This window comes from Rhyacophila brunnea, unplaced genomic scaffold, assembly GCF_057557595.1.
Source record: "Rhyacophila brunnea isolate RB1 unplaced genomic scaffold, BYU_Rbru_1.0 scaffold_6, whole genome shotgun sequence".
NCBI classification, from domain to species: domain Eukaryota; kingdom Metazoa; phylum Arthropoda; class Insecta; order Trichoptera; family Rhyacophilidae; genus Rhyacophila; species Rhyacophila brunnea.
Window position 1 is genome coordinate 4,653,390 of NW_028233276.1, and position 22,762 is coordinate 4,676,151.

A 22,762-nucleotide genomic window follows, 5' to 3' on the forward strand; every position below is an offset into this window, starting at 1 on the left:
GCAACAAGCATTAACACGAAATCAATACAACATCCATGCTAGAAAGTTTATCGCATGCGGAAGAAGAGCAATTTTTGGAATTAGCTTCAGACGCATTCTTGAAAAATAAATATAAGGAGTGTACTTTAACATCATTCTGGTTGCAAATGCAACATATTGTGTATCCAGTTTTAACATAGAAAGTCCTTAAATGCATCTTGACTTTTCCAACTTCATATAAATACTATGTAAGTTGCTTTTTCAGCATTATTGTAGAAATTAAGACAAAAAAGGAACAGGCCTTTGGATGTGGAACCGCATCTCAGATTAAAATTAATGGAGCCAAATTATGATGATCTGTCTCAACATAAACAATTCCATTCTTCTCATTGATTATAATGAATGTTATTTATAATACATAATATAATTTTTATTTATTTAATTTATATCTTATTATGAATTAATTTTATTTTTAGTTTATTATTATTTTGTTTATGTACTAAAAAGGGAAAAATAAATATACTTTAATTGTTATTAAAGTATCTACCTATATGCAATTTTTTTTTGACGTGGGGTAGGTACTCAGTGTTACGAAAATTATAGAAGGGGTACACAGATGTCGAAAGTTTGGGATACACTGCCGGGTACGTCATGGGTTATAAATAATTGTCCAACGGTCTTTCCTGTTGAAAGGCGTTTTCTATTTTAGTAACTTTAACAAACCGGGAAAGTGCAGCGCTGTACCTAATTTAAAAACAAAAAAACTGTAGGTACCTATTAAGTATTATATTCCGAAGGACTGGCGTTCTCCAAGACCCGCTCCAGTGAATCCATGAAAGATAATATTTGAAGAGATATTATTATGTAGGTACACTTTAATAACAGAAGGATGCATATGTGTGTATTTATAGTCTATGTTGCACAAAATTGCGCCAATCGTCTAATTTGCAATCGGGATGCAAATTACAATCAATAATACTTATTATTACACCTAGGTACTTTGCAATATTATGTAGATACATTCGTAAAATATAATATTTATATGCCATATCGGCAGGTAATTAAATCTACCTACAAATAAATTTGAGGGATGTAATCACAATGAACTCCTTTATGGTAGGCATTGAAAAATATGTTTCAAAATTTCCATTGAATTTACGGGTCTCATTAGATCTATTTGCCTGGATCACCCAACCCATTTTTGGGTGCGTTCCTTTCGATTTATAAACCGCTTACTCTTAATCATTGATAGGAAAATATGATACCTAATGAAAAATAGGTAGGTACCTAGATTTTAATCAGCAAACCAGTTTTGGTAGTCATTCAGTTTTTAAGTGTTCATGAATAATAATTGCAGTATATATTAAATTGGACTACGTTTAAAATTAAAAATATAAACACTATTTATCCAATACATAATATAAAATCAATCACCAAACCCAATCGATTATCAAGTCCGGTTACCTATCCTTTTATATCCTTACCCATTTTTATTATAATGGCAGAATACTCTATGGGCACAACAATAGTCTATGGGCAGAACCATAAACTAATATACTTGGCAGAACTGTCAAAACGTCAAGGTACCTACTGGTACCTACGTACGTTTATTCGCGACTTTTCGTGTATTTTGTACAGGTTAATTGCCTACTTCATTTGGTGTACTGTTGAAGCAATAATATAAAATGGAATGTCAAGAAAATAAGGCAGCTGATGTAACAGCATATGACGTTGCCGAAATGAAAGAACCTCAACCGTTTATTGAATTCAAGAAACCAGTGTTAATCGGCAAAGTGGGCAAACTGCCGCGCAAAATGGTCAAAACCGATTCCTCCAATGATGCTGATACATCCTCGACTTCTTGTAAAGATTTAGAGATAGACGAGCCCCAGAATAACAGTACTGATGATGAGCTGAATAAGGAAACGCTGGTAAACACCAGTAATATACCGCCAGGGATTTTATTGAAAGAGAAAAATATTCCATTACCCTACAAAGAACCTAAATGGTCTGGGCTTCCTCCTGCAGGTTAGTATATTATTATTATACTCTCTTTTAGTGCCGCGGATGACCGCATGACAAATTTTATTTTTACGAAAACAGTTTATTCCTTGTAGACAATTATAATATTACATACCCTTTTGGGTAGCGGAGATACTTTTTCATCCACTATTTATTAATTTTAGTTTTTTGTTTTTACGCATACCTGTATACCTACCGACATTACACATCGCAGTAACCAGTAACATTGTTCATAGAAATATGTGTATATTATTATTGTGAAAGCAGTTTCTTTAAACTGTGGAATTACGAAAAAATCCCTTTTTATTTCGGTAAGTACGTACCTATTCAATCATAATAATATTTCTGACACATTCGCGCCATATTGAAAGTTGAAACCTACATATCTGAACATAGACGCTGTTCTGATGATGGAATGAATAGTGAAAATTATCTATGATAGTGAAATCAAAAATCAAGTATTACCAACTAAATAGATAAATCTTTTGATATTGTGAAGTGCTACCAACCATTCTTTAGTTGTACTGTAATTTTTGATTCCAGATAAATAATACTAAAAATAAGTTTTACTTAATTTTTACGCTAAATATACTTTATTATACCTAGTGGATTTACTATAAAATTACCGCGTAGGTATAATAGTTTTTCATGAATACTAATTTTATCCATACCTTCATTAGATTAAAAGTATACTTTACCACTATTGTGTCAGGTGACAACACTGATTATTGAGAAAAACATTTTGGCTTTTGGCGGAATATGGCTGCGATAAAACTGATAATAAAAGTCAGCTGTCAGTTGAAGTTATCTATGGTTGACGTTGAAACATGAAAGTGCCGAAAGTGGCGGTCGGATACAAAATGTGTTGCAATTCTTGTATGTTGACGATGATAGCATTTATACGCATGAGTGTGAAACACGAGGAACTCCTTGAATGGCTGAGAAAACACGGCGTTTTAAGGAGAGATTTGGTTTGCCCAAAGTGCGGAAACAATTGTACATTAAATAATAAATTTACGTTTGTCTGTGGCAAAACAATAACTTCGCGAATCGGCGAAAAGGTGATAACAACTAGATGCCGGTTCAGTGAATCAGCCAAGAAAAACACGTTCTTTTCCAACTCGAAGCTGCCTATAGAAAAAATCTGTAGATTTACGCTATTTTGGACTATATTGCGCCCGCCTCGCACGCTATTATTGAGGTCCGAGTTGGGAATGAACGCGCATTCCGTGGCCGACTGGTCATCGTTTTGCAGGGAGATCTGTATAGATTGGTGCCACAGGAATACGGAGAAAATTGGAGGTGTTGGAATAACCGTGGAAATTGACGAGGCCAAGATTGCCAAGAGGAAATATAATACAGGGAGGCTCATTAAAGGGAAGTGGATGTTTGGTGGCTTCGAAAGAGAATCCGAAAAACTATTTGCGTGCGGTGTCGAGGACAGGTCAAAGGAGACATTGTTAAATGTAATTAAGGAATTCATTTTGCCGGGGACTATGATAATATCGGAATGCTTTAAAGTCTACGACTGTTTAGGCGATGAAGGGTTCCAGCATCTCGCATTTAACCACTCCTTAAATTTTGTTGACCCGATAACTGGCCCACAAACACCGTATATTGAGCGGACTTGGAAGGACGTGCGGGGCAATGTCCCAAGATATGGACGAAGAGAGGCACATTACGAAGGGTATTTGTGCGAATTTTTATGGAAACGGTCTATTCCAACCCTTCAACTACGGATGCACGAGTTTTTTAAGATGATTGGCAACACATGTGACCCAAATGTGGATCAGGTGGCTGCTGGTACAAGTTCCACTTGTCATTCTGATTAAGTAGGTATGTATGTTAATTTTCCAAAAAGTTGTGTGCATGTATTTCAATATTTCAAATGTCAACCCAGACCAGACCAAACCAAACACAACCTAACCTATGTGTTTTTGGGTAGCAGTAGGTTGTGTTTGGTTCTGTTTCTGTTTGTAGTTTAGAAACTAATATTGGTTCTTGTCTATTTAGTGGAAGCCAGCGGCAAACAAATTTTTAAAATCGCCGATATACTATATTATTTGTTGGGTTAGGTTAGGTTATCATTCTTGAATTCATGAATTTTGCCAAAATCGGCTATTAAAATTGCCCCTGTTCCTTCCAGTAAATAGACTTGTACCCCAATACAGTACTCTCTCAGTAATCCGCCACCCCAAAAACCAGACAAGTTTCCAATTAGTGAAAGTAGGCGGATTATAGTGCATACATGAGGCGTAGAGTTACAAAACCCGCTCTGGGCGATTTTTCAAAAAAATAGTTGTGAATGTACGCAAGAGCTCTTTCGTTAGATTTATCTTCTGTTCTAAGTGAAAGTTTTAAATCCCTCTCTGTTTCTTCAAAAAATCAAAATAAATATCGAGGTGACGGACTAAACCCGCTCTGAAAATAAATTTGTTCTGGTAAAACCCTCTCTGCGTAACCGGCCAATCAGACGCCGCGATTTAAATAATGACTTCACAAATCCTTTAATCTCCGTACAAACCGTCAAAACGTTTTCTCGTGAGCGTGAGGAAACTCATAATTTTGCTTCAACTATTTTACTATTTTTTACTTTTAATAATGAATGTTTCCATAGTTAGTGTGACGGAATCTCAACCAGAACAATCAAGGAAGCGTTTGAGAAATCCAGCTGCGTGGAAATGTAACCTGTTACACCAAGAAAGGTATTTAAAAATTGACTGTATTTTGCTGTATTGTTATGAATAATCCAGTGGTGGCTCATATTATTTTCTAGTTTCACATGTATTTTTTTTGTTGTCATTTATATTATTTAATATTCTGTGTGATATAATAAAATATCATACGGTTCTCAAGTACACGTTTTTATCATTATTTGGTTTGTGTCAAAAATATAATTAAGGCGAAGTCTTCACTGAGCGTTTTTTAAAGAGGCACCTAGCGGAAAAATACGAAGCTTGCAATTTGAGATTTTTTTTTGATAATTTACAATTTCAACTGTATTAATGAATAAATATGTATCTGAAAACATTAAAAAGAAAAATATTTTTTACTTTAAATCAAAGATAAACTTGAATCGGACCGCACCCTATTATTACATATATTTTATGGTCACATTTATTATTAAAATTTAGTTTATTAAGTTTTCTAAGCATCACCTAAGAGATTTTTGACTAATACATAGTTTTTATATTTTTTATATCTATTTTAAAAAACATCGATTTTTATAAAAAATATAAATGTGTATAACTTGAAATCCTTTTTATTATATAAAAACTATTTTGAAAATCGTAATTGATTAACTTTATATTCATTGTTTATGTTTTTTTGTTCTGCTATCGTATTATGTTGAAAAATTATTAACTAGTTATTCGATTTTTTGTCAGTAATATTGGGTATATTAGGATATATAATAATTTTTTCCCACAAAAAATGTCAATTTTTAACTGCATATTTCTTCGGTTTTAGTGCATATTTTATTGATTTTAAGTGCATAAGTGCCGTGCATGCATATAATCATGTTTTTTGTTGCGTAATAACTAATTGTCTCCAGGAAAAGTAACATTTTTTGATAATTTTTTTTTTGTTTATTATAGAATAAAAATAAATACATGACATTAACATATTAAAATTAAAAAGTTTCACAAAGGCAATTTGGCATAGTAAAAAGTAGGTACTATTCAACTAAATAACTAGCAAATCTATTTATCAAAAATGTATGTTTTACTTGTTTCAGATATTCATCAAAAAAATTGCCAGAATATCCTCGGTGCAACCACAGTAGTAAAGAGTTCAAGTGCAGCAATTTTAATGGAACGGACATCAGGAATTTTCATGCAGCGTTTTATGAGAAGCCTGTAAAATTGGCACAAGATGCATTTTTAGTAAAGTTTTGCAAAGGATGTTCTGTGATGTCACATAAAGATGCTGGAGAATAAAAACTATAAATATTAAATATTACTAAGAAAGACTAATACTGGTGCAATGGTTCCCGTATGCCAAAAAACATTTTTGGGTGTTTTAAATTTAAAAAAAGATCGCATACAGGGAGTGGTAAAGCGCTTTCATAATAGCGCGGGAAAAAAACTTACCGCTGAAAAAAGAGGTGGTAATAAAAGAAACGTAAGGTTTTTAGATAGAAAAGCAAGCGTTGTTGCGTTTCTAAAGTCATTAAAAGGCAGTGAGCCGCACTACTGCCGTAACAAGACACAAAGTCGAAATTATTTATCATCGGAACTGAACATTGCTAAGTTATGGCGAATGTATAACAACGGAATCACAGCTGAATTACAAGTGAAGCCAAAATTTTTTCGTGATATTTTTAACGCAATGTTTAATTTATCATTTGGTTCCCCAGTGACTGACAAATGTTCGATGTGTAGCGAGTATAGTGAGCGACTTAAAAACTCAACCGACGCTAAAGAGCAAAAAGATGTCATGATACTCAGTCGAATCTATCGTCTTAAGTACAAGGCATTTTACACAATATTGCAGGAAAACGACACAGATCGACAATGACATTCGACCGTCAGAAAAATTTATCTCTGCCAAAATTATCAGACCAGACGGCATATTTTAGCAGACAATGGAGTTTCTATCATTTTTGCATCGTTACCGGCAGTTCAAAGACTTCATTGACGCATGAAAATGTACACAGTTACAGCTGGAACGAAACGGACCGACCAAAGAGCTCGAATGAGATATCCAGTGCGGTATTTCATCGACTCATCAATACCAATTTCAATCCCTGCATCACAAGGCTACGACTTGTTGCTGACGGCTGTGGAGGCCAAAACAAAAACACCTCCATTATGTGCGTGCATGTTGTCAAAATGGCTTCAAGCACATGCCCCATCCCATGTGAAGATTGTGGAAGTGCTTTTTCCAGTTGTGTAACACTTCGTTTCTTCCTCCAGATAGAGTGTTTGGCAGGATCGAAAAAATTATTAAATCTAAGGAAGTTATTGCGGACCCTAAGGATTACATTACAATTTTAAAAGAGCATGGCAATGTGTTGATTTGGGTACAGAGGTGCCTGCATTTGACTGGAGAAAAGAGGCAGTAACATATTTAAAGCCACCTGGAAGCTGGCATTTCCGTTTTAACCAAACAAAACGATTCTACTTGACGAAAACGTCTACTGGTAGAATTAAAATCCAAGGAGAAGCCACATATCGAGCAGAACTGTCAACACCACAGTTCGTGACAAAAAAAAATGTTTGACATCATCGATTAACCCCAAACATATTCCTCGAAGAAAGGTTTACAATAAATGAAAATAAATTGAAAGATGTGAACAATTTGTTGAAGAAACATTATGGAGAAAACTGAAGGGAGTTGGAACCATTAAATTTTTACAAAATTGCTGAAGAATTATCTGAGTAGTTTGAAGGTGTTGAAGCTAAACAAGCTTTACCTTTGTGTGAGGAAGGTGAACATGATATTCAAACACATATATATATACACACACACATATATAGGTTTTAAAGTTACATATTGTAATAATAATTTAACCTTCCATAATAATATCTACATGTATGTTTTGTGTGATTAATCTATACTAACCTAGATAATTGTATGAACAGGTATTTAAAAAAATATGTAAATATTAAAACTGTTTTAATAATAGGTATGTGTTGTATACTATTATATGATTATAATGTTTTCCTTAAATTCACTATTGTGTCATGTTTATTATCAAAGGTTTCCATTTTTCTATTAGATATTTCATATTATTCTCTACTTTACTATAATAATCATCTTATACTTATATTTATATTGACTGTGTATTATGGCGCTTTGGACAGTATCTGCCACACAACTGTTTTCGGAAAAAAATAATAAATAAAGTTTTCATTTAAATTTATATATATTTTTGTATGCTATTGAGTAACAGATAATAAATTAACATTCTATTTTATTTCAATCGCTTGAATTGCTACAAATTATTTACCATAATCACTTGCTTATTTTGTACATTCGTGTATTTGCCATCCTAAATAAATAATAATGATTTGTACCAACAAAAAGCATTTTATTTTCAAGACAAGTACATACCACTATTTTAAAAAAATATTACATACCAATATAACAACTAAATATGTCGATGCAATGCGAAAATTATACAGCTGCCAGTAGGTAAGAATGGCTACAAAATATTTTCTAGACAAAGTAAATTTGAAAATATATTACATAATTAAAATAAATACGGACCGCTACTGAACTATAGTCTCCTGTCGACAATGTACCACTGTGCAACAAACACCGCTCTTTATAAAAAATTCCGCGTCAAACGCCGCTCTTATTAGGTAGCGACTGACAAAGACCGCTCTTGGGATAATTAAAACGCATTTATTTGAATAAATACAGCTTATACATTGGATTTGACATTTTATTATACTTTTCTGTATGTAACGCAAGAAATATAACATCTAAAATTACACTTAAATCATCATAATATGCCCAAAACAGTTTTTCGTCATTTACTCAAAACTCAAAAAAGTCTCTAGAGCGGGTTTTGTAACTCTACGCCTCACATACAAAATATGGTAAAAATTAAAACTGGTAGATATTCCGTAAAAATAAGTTTTTTTTTTGAGAAATTTGTATTAGCAAATTACGGTTTTATTTATAATCAAAATCAAGTATTTACTAAATTATACATATTTATAAACTAAGTTTACTAACTAAATATTAAACAGTAAATCACTTGACACAACCAGTTGTTCAGTGAGGCAGATATTCTCGAATGGCTTGGGATTCCTGGCTTCCTCTATCACCAAAAGCTTCATTTTGTGTGTCCCGGTTGCATTGGAGTACGGCATAATTATAGTGATGCGTTCTTTGGGCACTCCTCTATTGTACATTACTTTATTCGCGATGAACGTACGTTTTACGAAGGAGAAGTTTCCAAAACAAACCTGTCTCATTTCCGTTGTATACTTGTAATACAAATACGTGGATAAGCTCTGGATTTCATGGCTGCATTGTGTATTTCTTCGTTTTCACTTTTAATATTGTTTGAAGTGTGTGAATAATTGTGCGTCCCCAGTAAACTTAATTGTACTTTAAAAAATTTGAATAAAAAATACATTGTTTTCCTCTTTTCCGTAACTTTAAGTGTGTAAAGTGAGTGTAAAAATGTGTCAAGATAACAAATTTCGTGACTTAATACTTTTAAACATTAAAAAACTGTTAATTATTTAAAATGAATGAAGTATTTGGATGCATCCCCTTACGATACATAATCTTTGATTGAAAATCGTCCTGCTTCCGTAACTTTTAGTGTGTGATAATAACGTGTCGAAATGTATTAAAATATCAAACTTTAAATTAACAATTATTATGTAATAAAATTATTGGATTGAAAAGCATCTCCCCCGACAGAAAAGGTATTTAATATAATTGTCTTACATGTGATAAACTGTTTCTGCCAAAAAAAACTGGTCATGCGGTCATCTGCGACACAATAATTCCCAAGTTAATATAAATACAGCATTTCGTCGCCTGAAAAATGTAGTGGAACATCTAAAATACATAGTATTAAGATATTGAGGTTTAAAGAAATTCATTATTTTATATTCTTAGTAAAATTAAAACTTATCTCATATATTTATAAAGGAAATATTTAAAGAAAATCCAAAGGCATACAACCATATCGATGGCTCAGTTCCATAGAAGGACAAGTCCAAAATTTGATGTTTTGAGTTATATTACCCATTATATTTGAATATTGCTCCTTTTCAGTTCCACAAAAGGACAACTCGTAAAAAATACTGGTTTTCTCTCGTTGGACAGATGTCTTCATATGGAAATAAATAAACTTAAACACTCTCTCAGTTCCATAAAAGGACAACTTGAGATATTGTTTTGTGAAAATATTGTTTTGCGAATTATTGCATTATGAAAGTAGGATCACCGTGTGCTGCGAAGTGCAGATTAACATGTTATGATAAAATTGAATTCAATCAAAGGGAACATATCCACCAAAGTTTTTGGTGGATCGGAGACGATGATAGACGACGTGAGTTTATTTATTAAGGTGCATCACGCCAGTTATTCCAAAGTACAGAATGCAAACTCCTGGTAGTACACGTACAGTTAACAAGGCGAACTGTTTTGATATAAATGGGATCCAAATAAGAGCGTGCATTTTTTTATATGAATACTTTGAGCATAATATGCAAGACAATGATTGAAATTGCACATAAAAACACGAACATGGAGTGTTTCATTTAGATTTAAAGGGAAGGAATGGGAAAGGTGGAGTGAGAATTGATGATGAAATAAAGGAAAAAATCCGTAATCACATCAAATCATTTCCAGTAATGTCTTCCCATTATTGTAGAGCTTATAGTGAAAAAATGTATCTCGATGGAAGCCTGAACATTGCTACAATGTACAGGCTACACCAAGAATTTTGTACGGAGAAAGATATGCCGATTGTAAAAAAAAAACATTTGTAGGATACAATTTTTAACACCGCGGTGTTAAATTTGGATTTTTTGTCCCGAAAAAGGACCAATGTATCACATCTTGTCAAATTTAAAAAAATTCAAGCCCGGAAGAAAAAATTAGAAGAAAGGAGCAATTAGGTACCTACACAAGCATATAAAAGAAAATGACGTTGCTTCAACTTTGGTCAAAGTTGCTTGCTTCGATCTGCAAGCTGTTCAAGCAGTGCCCTCCGGAAACATTAGTAGCTTCTCTTATAAACACTGGTTAAATACGTATAATTTTACTATATACCTACGACATAACAAAAAAGCAAGGCCACTGTTACTTATGGCATGAGGGCTTAGGAAAAAGGGGTTCAAACGAAACAGGTTGCTGCTTGTTAACTTTTTTACAAGTAAACCCATCAAAAAATAATGTATTATTGTACATACATACAATATACATACATTTCTGTAGCCCCAATAATACGGTTAGCCAAGAAAACTGGCAAACTATATACAATATGTAAAGAAATGGACACTGAAATGGATGGCATAGCCCCCACACCCTGAAGCGGGCCTCCAGGCTAGGATCTTTGGCGGCCCCCCCTACGTATCGCTAAAGATAAAGGCAGTGTGATACAATAGCGTTTTCCAAATGGTGTTCGCGGTAAAATAAATGTGTATATTTAGTGTTTTTTTGCATATTTTAATAAGTACCTCCATTTGAATTATGGAGTTGGCGAGTATCGATACGCAATAAAATTTGTATCGTACAACCACATTATTTTAAATAATAACATTATTGAGAAAAATAGCGCCACAGGCGACTTTTTCTTTTACTATTAGAGAGAATTTGTTTTTGAATTTTGAGTTTTGAATGTGTTTAGATCACATGTCTGGTCGACTCGCCACGCCGGGCCCTTCCTGAGCTCGGGCCCCCAGGCTAGAGCCCTGTCAGCCCCCCCTTTGTGAGGGCCATGCCTATGATACTTTACCAGTTACCTAGGGAGGTCGCTTCCAAATTCGTATCTGATGGATGGATTTCATCGACTGCAAGCTTAATTGATTTTTAAAAACTTACCTACACCATCTGTAAATTGTAGACGTTCAATGAAAACAAATACCTATAACTGACGGAGTTTATTGTGAACTATTTATGTACAATCTTAACAGCCAACCTCCACCCTTCGCCACTGGTGGTTACCCAATATGTGGATATACTGTTATCAGTGACTGATGTTTTGAGATAACGCCAATAAAGAACATTATGTTAACTCAATATTGTAAAGTTGTCAGTTCCATAGTGATAAGTCTAATTATTGTCAGTATTCATACAGAGTTGTCAGCTCCATAGAGGGTTATGTCCGATTATTGCTCAAAACTATTAAAATCATTATGATAATTAGCATAAACAACTTGAACCCTAAAACTACATACTATTCATAACATATTTCACTAAAAAGATAATACAAATAATAAACTGTCACTTTTATACAAGTCAGTTTAGGTGAGTCAAAACTTTGATCAGCCATTACTCGAAACTATCAATTTCTAGTTGTCCCACTATGGAACTGAGCCATCGATATATTTTGTCAGTAACATATTTTTATTAAATTGTTTGAGTGCTATAGTAAGACATGTATGTTATCCCAGTTTAACATTTAACATAGTGGGATTTTTTATTCAATGTTAAAGTGGTATATTTCTCATACAAAGAAATTTTACTAGTAAGACCAAATATCTCAGTACAGCACGTAACACTATGAAAAATAATGAATTTTATAAGCAGATAAAAAAAGACGTTGTTTTTAGATATCCCACTACAGTTCTCAGGCGACAATTTATTAATTTTGAAATTTGTATTAAATATACGAATGTTGTCTAGGTAGGTGTAATAAATTATTATCTGTACAAAAGAGAAAAAAAACACGGTACTTAGATGTGCCACAGATGCCTGCATGAGTTTTTATAACTTTTTTTTTAGACCAAACCCAACCTAACCTAACCTACCCCAACCTAATATAATCTTAGTGTGCGATAATGATGCATCGAAATGTATGAAAATTTCAAATTTTAAATCAAGTAACAATTATTATTGGATCGAAAAGCATCTGTGCTGACCGAAAAAGGTATTAAATATAATTGTCTACATGGAATAAACTGTTTCCGTAAAAAAAAAATTAAGCTCATGCGGGTATCTGCGGCATAATTACCAAAAACAAATATTATAAACAGTCTTAATATGGGATTGTTGAAGTGTGCATCTATCATTCAAATATAAAATTAAGATGTTGAAGTAAAAAACTAAGTATTTAAGAATTTAAGTAAATGTGCTTTGGTAATAATGTTGATACTTTTAAGCCTAGTAAAGATCTATATGCCAGCTGTCTGTAAACAAGTAATCAATGTATATTAACTGTTTAAAAAATGTATAAAAGCATTTGTTTTTGTTTGTATTTCACTGCGTACGGAAAACTTGTTTTTCAGTGCATTTCAACAAAGCATGTGTTGATGGCTTACATTTTTTATTCTGTCATTAGAAGCAGCCACGCGTGCTTTTGTGTACTGTTGTTTTGATTAAAATGTGCAAATTTTTACAATGTGGACTGTCCAAACTACATTTAATTTGATAATAATAGGAGGTGCATTGACTTTAAACAAATGTATGTGCATTTGTGTAGTGGCAAAAGCCTACAAACAATAATTCTATGATTTATTTCCAGAAAGATGTATTTCTAGAAACCCCAATTAATTTTTTTTTATCAACTATTTCACAGATTCTGGCTATGGGTTTGAGGTTTTAAAATCCGGATCCATATTGGAAACTATTGATCTGACGAAGAAACCATTTTATGTTTTCGGGCGACTCTCTATGAATGACATTGTTAGCGCCCACCCGACTATATCAAGGTAAGCTTTTAATTTAAAACACCACACATCCACGATTACAGTTATAGTAATTGTCAACCAATAAAAAATATTGACATTGTTGTTTAAAAATCAGACATTGTATTTATGACAATTCTAGTGTTGGTAACACTGCACTACAGGTGTGTGATCAAGGCCTGAACAAAAACGATGCATGAGTGCGAGTGAGAAAGTATTCGGCACCCTTACAATCTCTGCGACACGCGCTAGAGTAAGATAAAAGGTCTACTTGCTACAAGCCAGTTTCCAAAAGTATCGCTATCAAATCGGGGCGAAACGCTTCACATAGCGTCGATAACTTGCGAGCTCGTGTTGCTAAAATTGATATTTTTTGTGTTAAACATAAAGTCAGTGGTAAATATTTTTGGTTAATTAAGTAGAAAAGATGGTTCTGTGTGTTGTCTTAAAATGTGGGAGCCGTACTGATAAGCAAGAAGATGGTATTACGTTTCATAAGTAAGTTGATACACGTTCGTGATAATTTATTTGTATTTTATTATATATTTTAATATCAGTGACCTAGTGTTTCTTTAAAATAACTTAAATTATGGATATATTTATCTAATGGTTGAATTTTGACCGCTTAAAAATACTATATAACGTGAAAAAATAGAAAATTATATATTAATTCTGAGCGTCTAGTGCGAGCACTTTGGGCGAGCACTAGCGAAATGGTCTATGGTCTCGAACATTTGTAGACGAATGCGTTCGCTCTCTCACAAACCAAACGCAAGGCACGCGGCTTCATTTAGCAATGCAACGGGTGGCGTCTAGATGTATCTATAGTCTAAGTGTGTGATACTTTTTTGTTTCTTATAACAATTATTATTGTTTCTTCGTTTGTGACTGTTGACTTGTCTAATAAAAGTATATTGATTGGTAAACCTCAATAGATATTATTGACTTAATCTTATCGATCATGGAGAAGCCTCTACGTGCAAAAATCATGTAGAGCGTCCTTTCAATTTTAACTCACCTGCACCTTAGCGATAGAAAATGATCACTCCATGCCAATCGGCTGACATCTCATTGGCTGCGTACCGCCCAATGTTCCCAATACGGAATCTCAAAAACTATATACACATCAAACTTATGGAAATTTAGCTAAAAGCCTATTCTATATTTTGGTGTACCATTAATAAGCAATAATGCGTCAATGAGTGCTGTGAATAATTCATTTGCTTTTATATTTAGTTTTGCATGCACAATTTTTATTAACCTACGCGTACAATAATGTGGTTCACATTTTATTTTACCAGATACCATGCGGTAATCCAGTACAAAGCACGCGACACGGAAAACTCAAAAACCGGTTTCTATTTGTACGACCTGGGAAGCTCTCACGGATCGTTCGTTAACAGGATTCGAGTGAAGCCAAAACATTTTGTGCCATTGAGAGTCGGATATCTCGTCAAACTGGGATGCAGTACACGGCAATACATACTCCAGGTAATTCTACTGTTCAGACTTTCTTTTTCCACCATTTTCGCTGGTGAACCAGTCAGTCGTAATTTTCTGTTGATTAATTCGAACCACGGTTACTAACTATGGAGAATTTGAGATCACAGCAACGTTAGATAGATTTAACAGACAGATTATTCGATTGTGGGGGACGGAAAACTCTATGATTAATTCTTGAACAACCTTTTCTTAACCACTTAAGGACCATGCCCAAATATACCCTGGAAAAGGTCACCTATAAAAAAGTCCATATTCGAATATATACAGGCAATATGTATCTTATAACCTTCACAAACACCGAACCTGAACTGAGTCACCGTATTGCAAACACATTTGCTGTCCCCTATCATTTTCTGTAGTGTCAATGAGTAGGAGCATCAGATATCATCAGAGGAGGGACATTGATATACCAATCGTTTTCCCACAAATGTGAAAACCTGCAAAATGTGTATACGTATTTATAATAAACCTTTATTGTTCAAGAAAAATGATACCTACTAAAGAAAATTGCATTCCTTAAGTCTGATACATATAGGTATTTATGGAATGTTTTTAAGGTGGCAGCTTTGGTAGCCAGACCAATAATATTTTTTTAAATTGGCAGGTAGAAAATGAAAGTGGTTTGTTTTGTTTATAGGGTCCGAGTGAAGACGAGGAAGAAGAATCGGAACTGAGTCTCACGGAAATGAAAAAATTGAAAGAAGAGAAAATTCTTGAGAGGAAAAATGAAGTAAAGAAACTGCTTGAAGAGCAGGAAGAACTCAAAGTCAAATCGGAGGATGATAAGAAGAAAAGTGAAGAGGATGGAATCAGCTGGGGAATGGGTATGATATACCGTATTGCATTGATTATATTAAGACCCTCCCTTATTTTTAAATACCAATAATAACAAAAATTTTATTACATGGATGAAATTCATACCACTTGGAGCCTGTGCCTATTACGGCAGCAAGTTGCTGGAATACAACGGCTGGCAGATTGGCTAACCACTAGATGTTTTCGACTTACAGTGATCCCTTCTAACCCCGTGCGACGTCATGCGTACCTTACCTAACCATTTATCACTTCGCAGCAGTATTCCCGCGTTACCCCGCTACCCCTCTTTTCATCCCCAGAGAATGCAGATTCTTCTACTGAGTCGTTGTAGTTATGTCCACTAATCAGCCATTACAAAGTTTTGCACAGTTTGCTCTCATAATGGGCGTAGAGTCAATAAAAAAACCGGATATATTATTGGTTCTTTCGTCTGCAATATCACCATTGATTTTAAAACGTCTTCAAATTCAGTTTATATTTAGACTCGGGATCATTGATTTCTGCATATCCTCATTAACCTGTTTAACATGCCTCAAATTAATTAAAGCAACATTTTTCACAGTTTAATCAATAAATTCTACAATAATTGGCGCACATCAAAAGGGCACTCCCTTCAAACACATCAAAAGGGAGTGATGTCTTATTTATTAACATTTAATCCACTATGGACTCCAAGATTTCCAGGGACTATGGTTGTAAGACGCCACCAATTATAAGACGCATCGCACATTCAAAGACACCAAGATCGATGCAGTACATATTATTATGGAGTGTCTACTATTAGTTTATAATATAAGATTATGTTTATTACAGCTGAGGATGCTGACGAAGAGACAGATCTGTCTGAAAATCCTTACGCAAAGCCAGCAAACGAAGAACTCTACCTTGATGACCCCAAGAAGACATTGCGTGGGTTTTTCGAGAGGGAAGGATGCATTCTTGAATATGATTGTCAAGAGAGAGGCGTTGGACAATTTGTTTGCAGGTTAGCATAAGTTATTATTACAGATCGATTGATATTATACATATCAGTTATAGCAATGTCAAAAATAAAATATTAGTTTAACATTTGATCCAAAATACTTGCATCCTGCTTATATCCTCATTATTACATATTAAATTTTGGAAGTTAATTATTGTTCATGGTGCTCTGCCCGGTTGACTCCAATATTGCTCTCCACCAATCATCTCCTCTCCCTTGTGTTGGAATGGTAGTACGATAGAATGATGGGCCAGCAAGATGGCAGTGACTTGCCTGCGTGGTATAGTTTGTGCAAACTACTTTTACAGCGCTTATCGGTTTGCATGAGCTACAGTTTTTCCATCCATACACACGGGCTTCCCGATACAAACCGGTTTGTGCAGGTAAGCTTGTGGTAAAGCATGAGCGTCTAGCCGGCGCTTGAGAGTATGGAGGTCCTTTTCCAATTGTTACTTGAATCCTGTTTCACACATTAATATGTATGTTGTGATGTGAGAACTGCTCATAACTATTGTTTAAATTATGACACTTCACAATGTAATGATTTTTTTCAGAGTTGAATTACCGATTGAAGATGCTCGAGGAAACTCAGTGATAGCTGAGGTAATTCATAAGGGCAAGAAGAAGGATGCAGTGGTGCAATGCGCATTGGAAGCTTGCAGGATTATCGACAGGCACGGCCTTCTGCGGCAAGCCAAGCATGGTAACTTGATTTACAAATTGATATTATTTCTCATGTTGTGAAATTCTAAATTTTTAGAATTGTATAGTTAAATCAATCTATGCCTATGTTATTATGGTGTGTGTAGATAAGATATAGTACTTTCTATTACAGTATAATCCCATTGATTGTTTTATTACACATTTCATAATATACCTACACTAGTGCGAGACTATGTACTGTTACCTCCTCTCCACCTGGTTACCTTTCAATAGGCAGAGGGCCATAAACCAAGATTTCAATTTAAGGGCTTAGAGCAGCATGCACAATCTAAGATTTCGTTCCTAAGGATAAGTCGCCGAAAAGCATGACTTAACTATAGACAATCCTGAGTATAGAGTTAAGGAATCCTTAACCATAGACTACTTTTGTTACGAACACGCCTCCTTCTGTATTACCATTTACCACTGACAGCTGCTGTCAAAATAAATTTGCATGTCTATAAAACAGTCCATACACTCAAATTCATTTAACAATGTATCTTAATATGGATATTGATAGTGTTAATTCGTTTGGCATGTACTTGCAGAATATTATTTTACTTTTATACGCCAGCCCGCAGAAATACAAAATGCCAGGTTAAGAATCACACTTGACGCTAGTGTTACCATGTTAAAAAAATATCTTGCGGTGCCTGTGGAATCACGTATAATGACTTATAACGGAAACATAAGAGTATTATAATTAAATATTAATATGTATTTATAGTTATTGCATTTATAAAATGCAGTTGTCATATCTTTGTCATCGTTTAACAATTATAAAATAATTTACCTAAACTATAGGAAAGAGAATTTTTAAATATGGTATTATTTTCAATAGAAATGATCTTAACTAAGGACAATGTTTCTGCATAGTGTTTTCTGCTAAGGAAATTTTAGTTATGACAAATGTTTCTGCATTCCGCTCTTAGTGTATTTGAGAACAAATTCCACATTGGTTAGTAACCTGTCATTGTTTTTGTTAAGATTTGACTATAAAAAGACCTCTTCGCTTCTGAAAACAATGGTGGGATAAATTTACATACTTCATTATATAATATTATCTAATGGGTCAGTTGTTGCCTGCCCGAGAGCTACTTAATCAAGCCAGGCGGTCATTTTTACCATTTTCAGACTCCAGTTTTTACTATTTTGACTGTCCATACAGACACCTATGGGAATTTTATGAAGCTTTTATTTCATATAAAATCGCACAATATATAAATTTAAAAAATTAGCAATCATCTTTTGTCAAAATTGTATGTATTATTTTCGTCGCTCATGTGTATCGGGATCATTATTATTGTTTAATGAAGATGTTACATTCTTAAATCTTGTGAATTATTCGTTGAATAAAAAAATAGTTTATCAATGTTTGTTTTACTCATCAGAATCTCGCAAGCGGAAAACAAAGGATTGGAAAGAAGACGACTATTATGATTCGGATGATGACACCTTTTTGGACAGAACGGGCGCTGTGGAGATGAAGCGTGAAGGGAGGATGAAGAAATTCGGACAAGACGGGAAAGGGCAGGCAGATGGCGGGGGACAATCCGACAGTGGGAACGGTCCTCTTACGTATGACGGACTGGTAAGAACACTATTAATTTAAAATTTAGGTATATTTCAAGTATATTCTCGGCAGGAATTTTTACACGCCGATTATTATTTTTATTTTACAACTTAAAATATCTATACTTGTCCTTGAAAATAAATTAATCCAATGAATATTATTTATCCCAGCACGAAAATAGTAAAAGAAAAACACGAATCTATTTAAGTCAATGAAAAATCAAGATTAAAAAACCATGTAATATTGTGTATTTTTACAATCCGTCCATTTGCACTGTTGAATCATATGACTAAGCCTACTAAAATGTGCGTGTAATTGCGCTTTCTTTCAAATATTATGTTATAATTAATATTTCTTTTGTTGACAGCTGGAGCAGTGTTCATCGCTTCAAAAGGAAATAGATGAATGTGCGAAGAGACTGAGTGTTCTTAGAGAACAAGGAAAACCTTCCTCGTCTTCCGATCAGTCTGCACTTGAAGAAGATGCGCTGGATCAGTTCATGAATAACCTCGGCAAGCAGAGCATCTCACAGAAAGCGGAGATATCTAAAACCAAGGTTATTATCATCAGTCTGAAATTTCCTCCAATTGGTTCAACACATTTGTTTAGTTGTTGTTAATCTTACAACAAAATATCATTTCCTATTAATTTCCTTGCCTAAATTGATGGATTAAATATTGGCATTTTATAACAAAAATATCCTCTTTTGAAGTCTTTTCAATGGGTTGAGCGAATGGCTAACTACCATACCCTCATAAATGAGTCTTCTTGGGAGGTTGCAAGAAAACTTATTGAGGTTAGTGGCGGAGTATCAGTATCTAAAGCTTAAGTTGTGAGTTTGAATCCCATATTATCTTTATTTGTACATCAACCAACATATTAAATAAAAAATCAGTTATTCATTACAAAAAGTAAGTGAACTGGTCTGGTATAGGGCTTGAACGAAGGGTATTAAATATGTTCATTGATGAACTATCTATCAGAGAGAAAATGAATCTTTGGCATTGAAGAGTGGACATGAATGTCCCAGAAACATTTTGCAAAGGTCATAAATAATCAATTCATTGTTTCAATTTAAACTTTGATAGTCTGTATGTAGTTACATATTATTATAGTACCTATCACAAATTACACACAGATACGCTTCAAGGTTATATTAGGAGGATTAATATCTCACAATACACCGACAATACTCACATCGCCATTTATAAGTTCGCCGAAGCTATAGTTGTCTCATTATATATTTTTATATTTATAGATGGAACTTCAAAAGCTTAAACAAGAACTAGCGAAAATGCAGCGTTTGGCCGAGATAGCTAAACCAGCTGATCTACCCGCGTTGATTCAACACCCCGTCGAATTCGAATCCGCAAAAAAACCCATCGTCAAAAAAACTAGCGCTTCAGTGATAATTGGAAAGAGGATAAAATTAAAAAACATAGAGCAAACACCACTTAAAAGTACAACCTCAGAAACAACTGACGAAGCGGGATTTGTTGAAGAAATGGACTCTGACGAAGAAGAACAGAGTAAACCGAAAGAAAGTAATAAACATGCAGATGCAAGTGATAAGGAGTCAATTAAAGCTGAAAGTTTATCCTGGATAAAGAAAAATGAGCCAGAAGATTTTAGTGATAAAAATGATGAAGGTTTAAGTGATAAAGGAAGGTCGGAATCAGTCAAGAAAGTGTTTGGACCGATGAGACCTCCGTCAAACTACGTTGTACCTGATAGCTATTTCGATAAGGAGAATGACAGAGATTTGCCAGAAATAATGGAAGAAGATGAGTGAATAGTATAAACAGTGTTTTGTATTTGTTTTAAGCTATTAACTGTAAGGAGACAGCATTTTGAATTAATACTGAAGTGGGCTTCGGGTCTACATAATTAAGCTAATTGTACGGTTTATCGAAACGCTTCGTTTATAATATCAAGATCAATAAAGTATGAAAAGCTAAGTCCACATCTAATCACTTTATCATCCACTTTCACTTCAACTTTTAAATTCTGGTTTTACACCGAATAGTTTCGTGCATGCCTCAAACAGAGGCATTCGTCTCGCTGTCTACATATGTAGTTCATCAAAGTTTTCACGTCAAGTGATATGAATACGTGTATTAATTAAGGCTCTAAGTACCAAAAAGTAGTATTGCCTGTAGTTACAAAATACCGAGTCATTGCAGTAAAATTTCATGAAGCAGACCTTTATCACGGCAGCTTCTATAATTTTAGGTATTAAGAACTCGCAAGTGTCAACACACCATCGTCAGCCATTTTATATTGAATGAGGTTGACCACTGTAGTGCTATTTACACCATTATAAATAAAACAGGCCAACGGACTTACAACCTCGACAGGTTTAAATATTTTGCTGTATTTTTTTGACTTGCTTGAGGCACTTAGACCATAGTTGAAGTTATTGGCGTTAGTATGTAGAACACTTTTCTATAAAAATGTCAGTTTTTTTGTTTTTGGTACTTAGCGTCTTAATTAATACACGTATTCATATATATTATGTAGTTCTTGGAAAACAGTAAGAATCGGAATAACAATCACTTAATTATATTAGTTATTGTTTTTACTTATTTCTACAATCACATTTATAATAATTAAGGATAATTGAGTGTGTCCTAATGACAAAATTGGTCTTGGAAGTAGTTTACTGCCATCTAGTCGGTGTACTTTGCATTATATGAATGATAAATATTCTTGGATGAATTAATATTCACCCCTGTAATTGTCTTCTGTCAAAATAAAACTTTACGAACAACCCGAACCTTCCTGAAAATATTCGAAGTTGCTTGAGTGTTGAACAGAAACCAAGCCTGTCGGATCCGCCTGATCTAGTACTTTCATCACAAATGACAGCCATTTTGTAACCGGTTTGATGACACATGATGATGAATTCATGTAGCAAACAGGAAAAAAAACCCGTATGTGGACAGGTGGACAGGGCTAAAGAGACAGGAAGATAGTAAGAGAAAACAGTATTCATGATTTGTTTTAGTTTGTGGATCAAATGCGGTGTCTTTTATGTTAATAGTGAATGTTTTTGATGGTTTTTAAGATTAAACATTGTAATTGGGCCCATCTCTAGAAAAGTAGCGTTATCCAGAAATTTTCATTTTGAGATAATTGCGTTTAACATGATGCGCCATGCACTTGTTCAAAAACATACATTATTTTACTCTTTATTTTTTTCGAATTTTTCTTGAATAACTGATCTTATATTCTTTCGTAACGTATAATAATAAGTAATCAATAATTATTTTAGTTATATTTTGGTTTTTAGTCATCATTTTGATTTTTTTTCTATGGTTCCATATGTAACCGTTGAATGTTTAGGGTATTGACTTCTTTTGAATTGGTAATACTATTTATTCATATAAAATTGAAACTAAATACACAATAAAGACATTTAAAAATATAAAAAAAATATTACAATCGTTTTTTGCTTTGATCATTGTGGTATGGGCCAAAACATTCAATGCATAAGACGATTTTACATTTCATTCACGCAATTCGACGTTGTCGAGTTGAAAAGATCAATATTATTATAACTATATTATATGTCATCATCATCATCAGCCTGAATCTATCCGCTGCTGGATGAAGGCCTCTCCAATCTGATTCCACTTCTCTCGGTCCTGTGCGTTGCGTTGCCACGTACTTCCACACAACTTAATCATTTCATCGATCCAGTGGCCTCTAGGTCTACCTTGCGGACGTTTTGTACCTCTTGGGTACCACTGGATACAATACAAATGCAATAAAAATTGTTATGACATGCACATGTTCATAAAATCGGTAGTTGTTATCGAATGAAGATTTTTAACTTGAAAATTTCATATAACATGCTGA

The 22,762-nt window shown here is 34.0% G+C and overlaps 2 protein-coding genes across 3 annotated transcripts in view; one reads left to right on the top strand and one right to left on the bottom strand.

The window, feature by feature from the left end:
* LOC147065120 (uncharacterized) overlaps nucleotides 1-22,762 on the bottom strand; it is a 578,962-nt gene that overhangs the window by 531,028 nt on the left and 25,172 nt on the right. The window lies entirely within an intron of this gene.
* Nucleotides 1,518-22,321, top strand: LOC147065132 (kanadaptin). 2 transcript variants are annotated; one of them, XM_085956668.1, is made up of 9 exons: nucleotides 1,518-2,007; nucleotides 13,217-13,349; nucleotides 14,627-14,816; nucleotides 15,466-15,652; nucleotides 16,458-16,629; nucleotides 17,181-17,329; nucleotides 18,720-18,919; nucleotides 19,269-19,457; nucleotides 20,160-22,321. In XM_085956668.1, exons 1-9 carry the CDS (start codon nucleotides 1,665-1,667, stop codon nucleotides 20,691-20,693), a joined length of 2,097 nt encoding a protein of 698 aa, XP_085812794.1. In that variant the 5' UTR covers nucleotides 1,518-1,664; the 3' UTR covers nucleotides 20,694-22,321. The 2 variants fall into 2 exon arrangements, with proteins under 2 accessions (XP_085812794.1, XP_085812795.1); XM_085956669.1 differs by lacking the exon at nucleotides 1,518-2,007 and adding an exon at nucleotides 2,722-3,837.

Excerpts from the sequence above, each read along its gene's own strand:
- LOC147065132 (XM_085956668.1), top strand. The coding sequence starts at position 1,665 with ATGGAATGTCAAGAAAATAAGGCAGCTGATGTAACAGCATATGACGTT. Across the intron at positions 13,350-14,626 it reads GCCCACCCGACTATATCAAG|ATACCATGCGGTAATCCAGT; the intron begins GTAAGCTTTTAA and ends TTATTTTACCAG. Across the intron at positions 14,817-15,465 it reads CACGGCAATACATACTCCAG|GGTCCGAGTGAAGACGAGGA; the intron begins GTAATTCTACTG and ends TTTTGTTTATAG.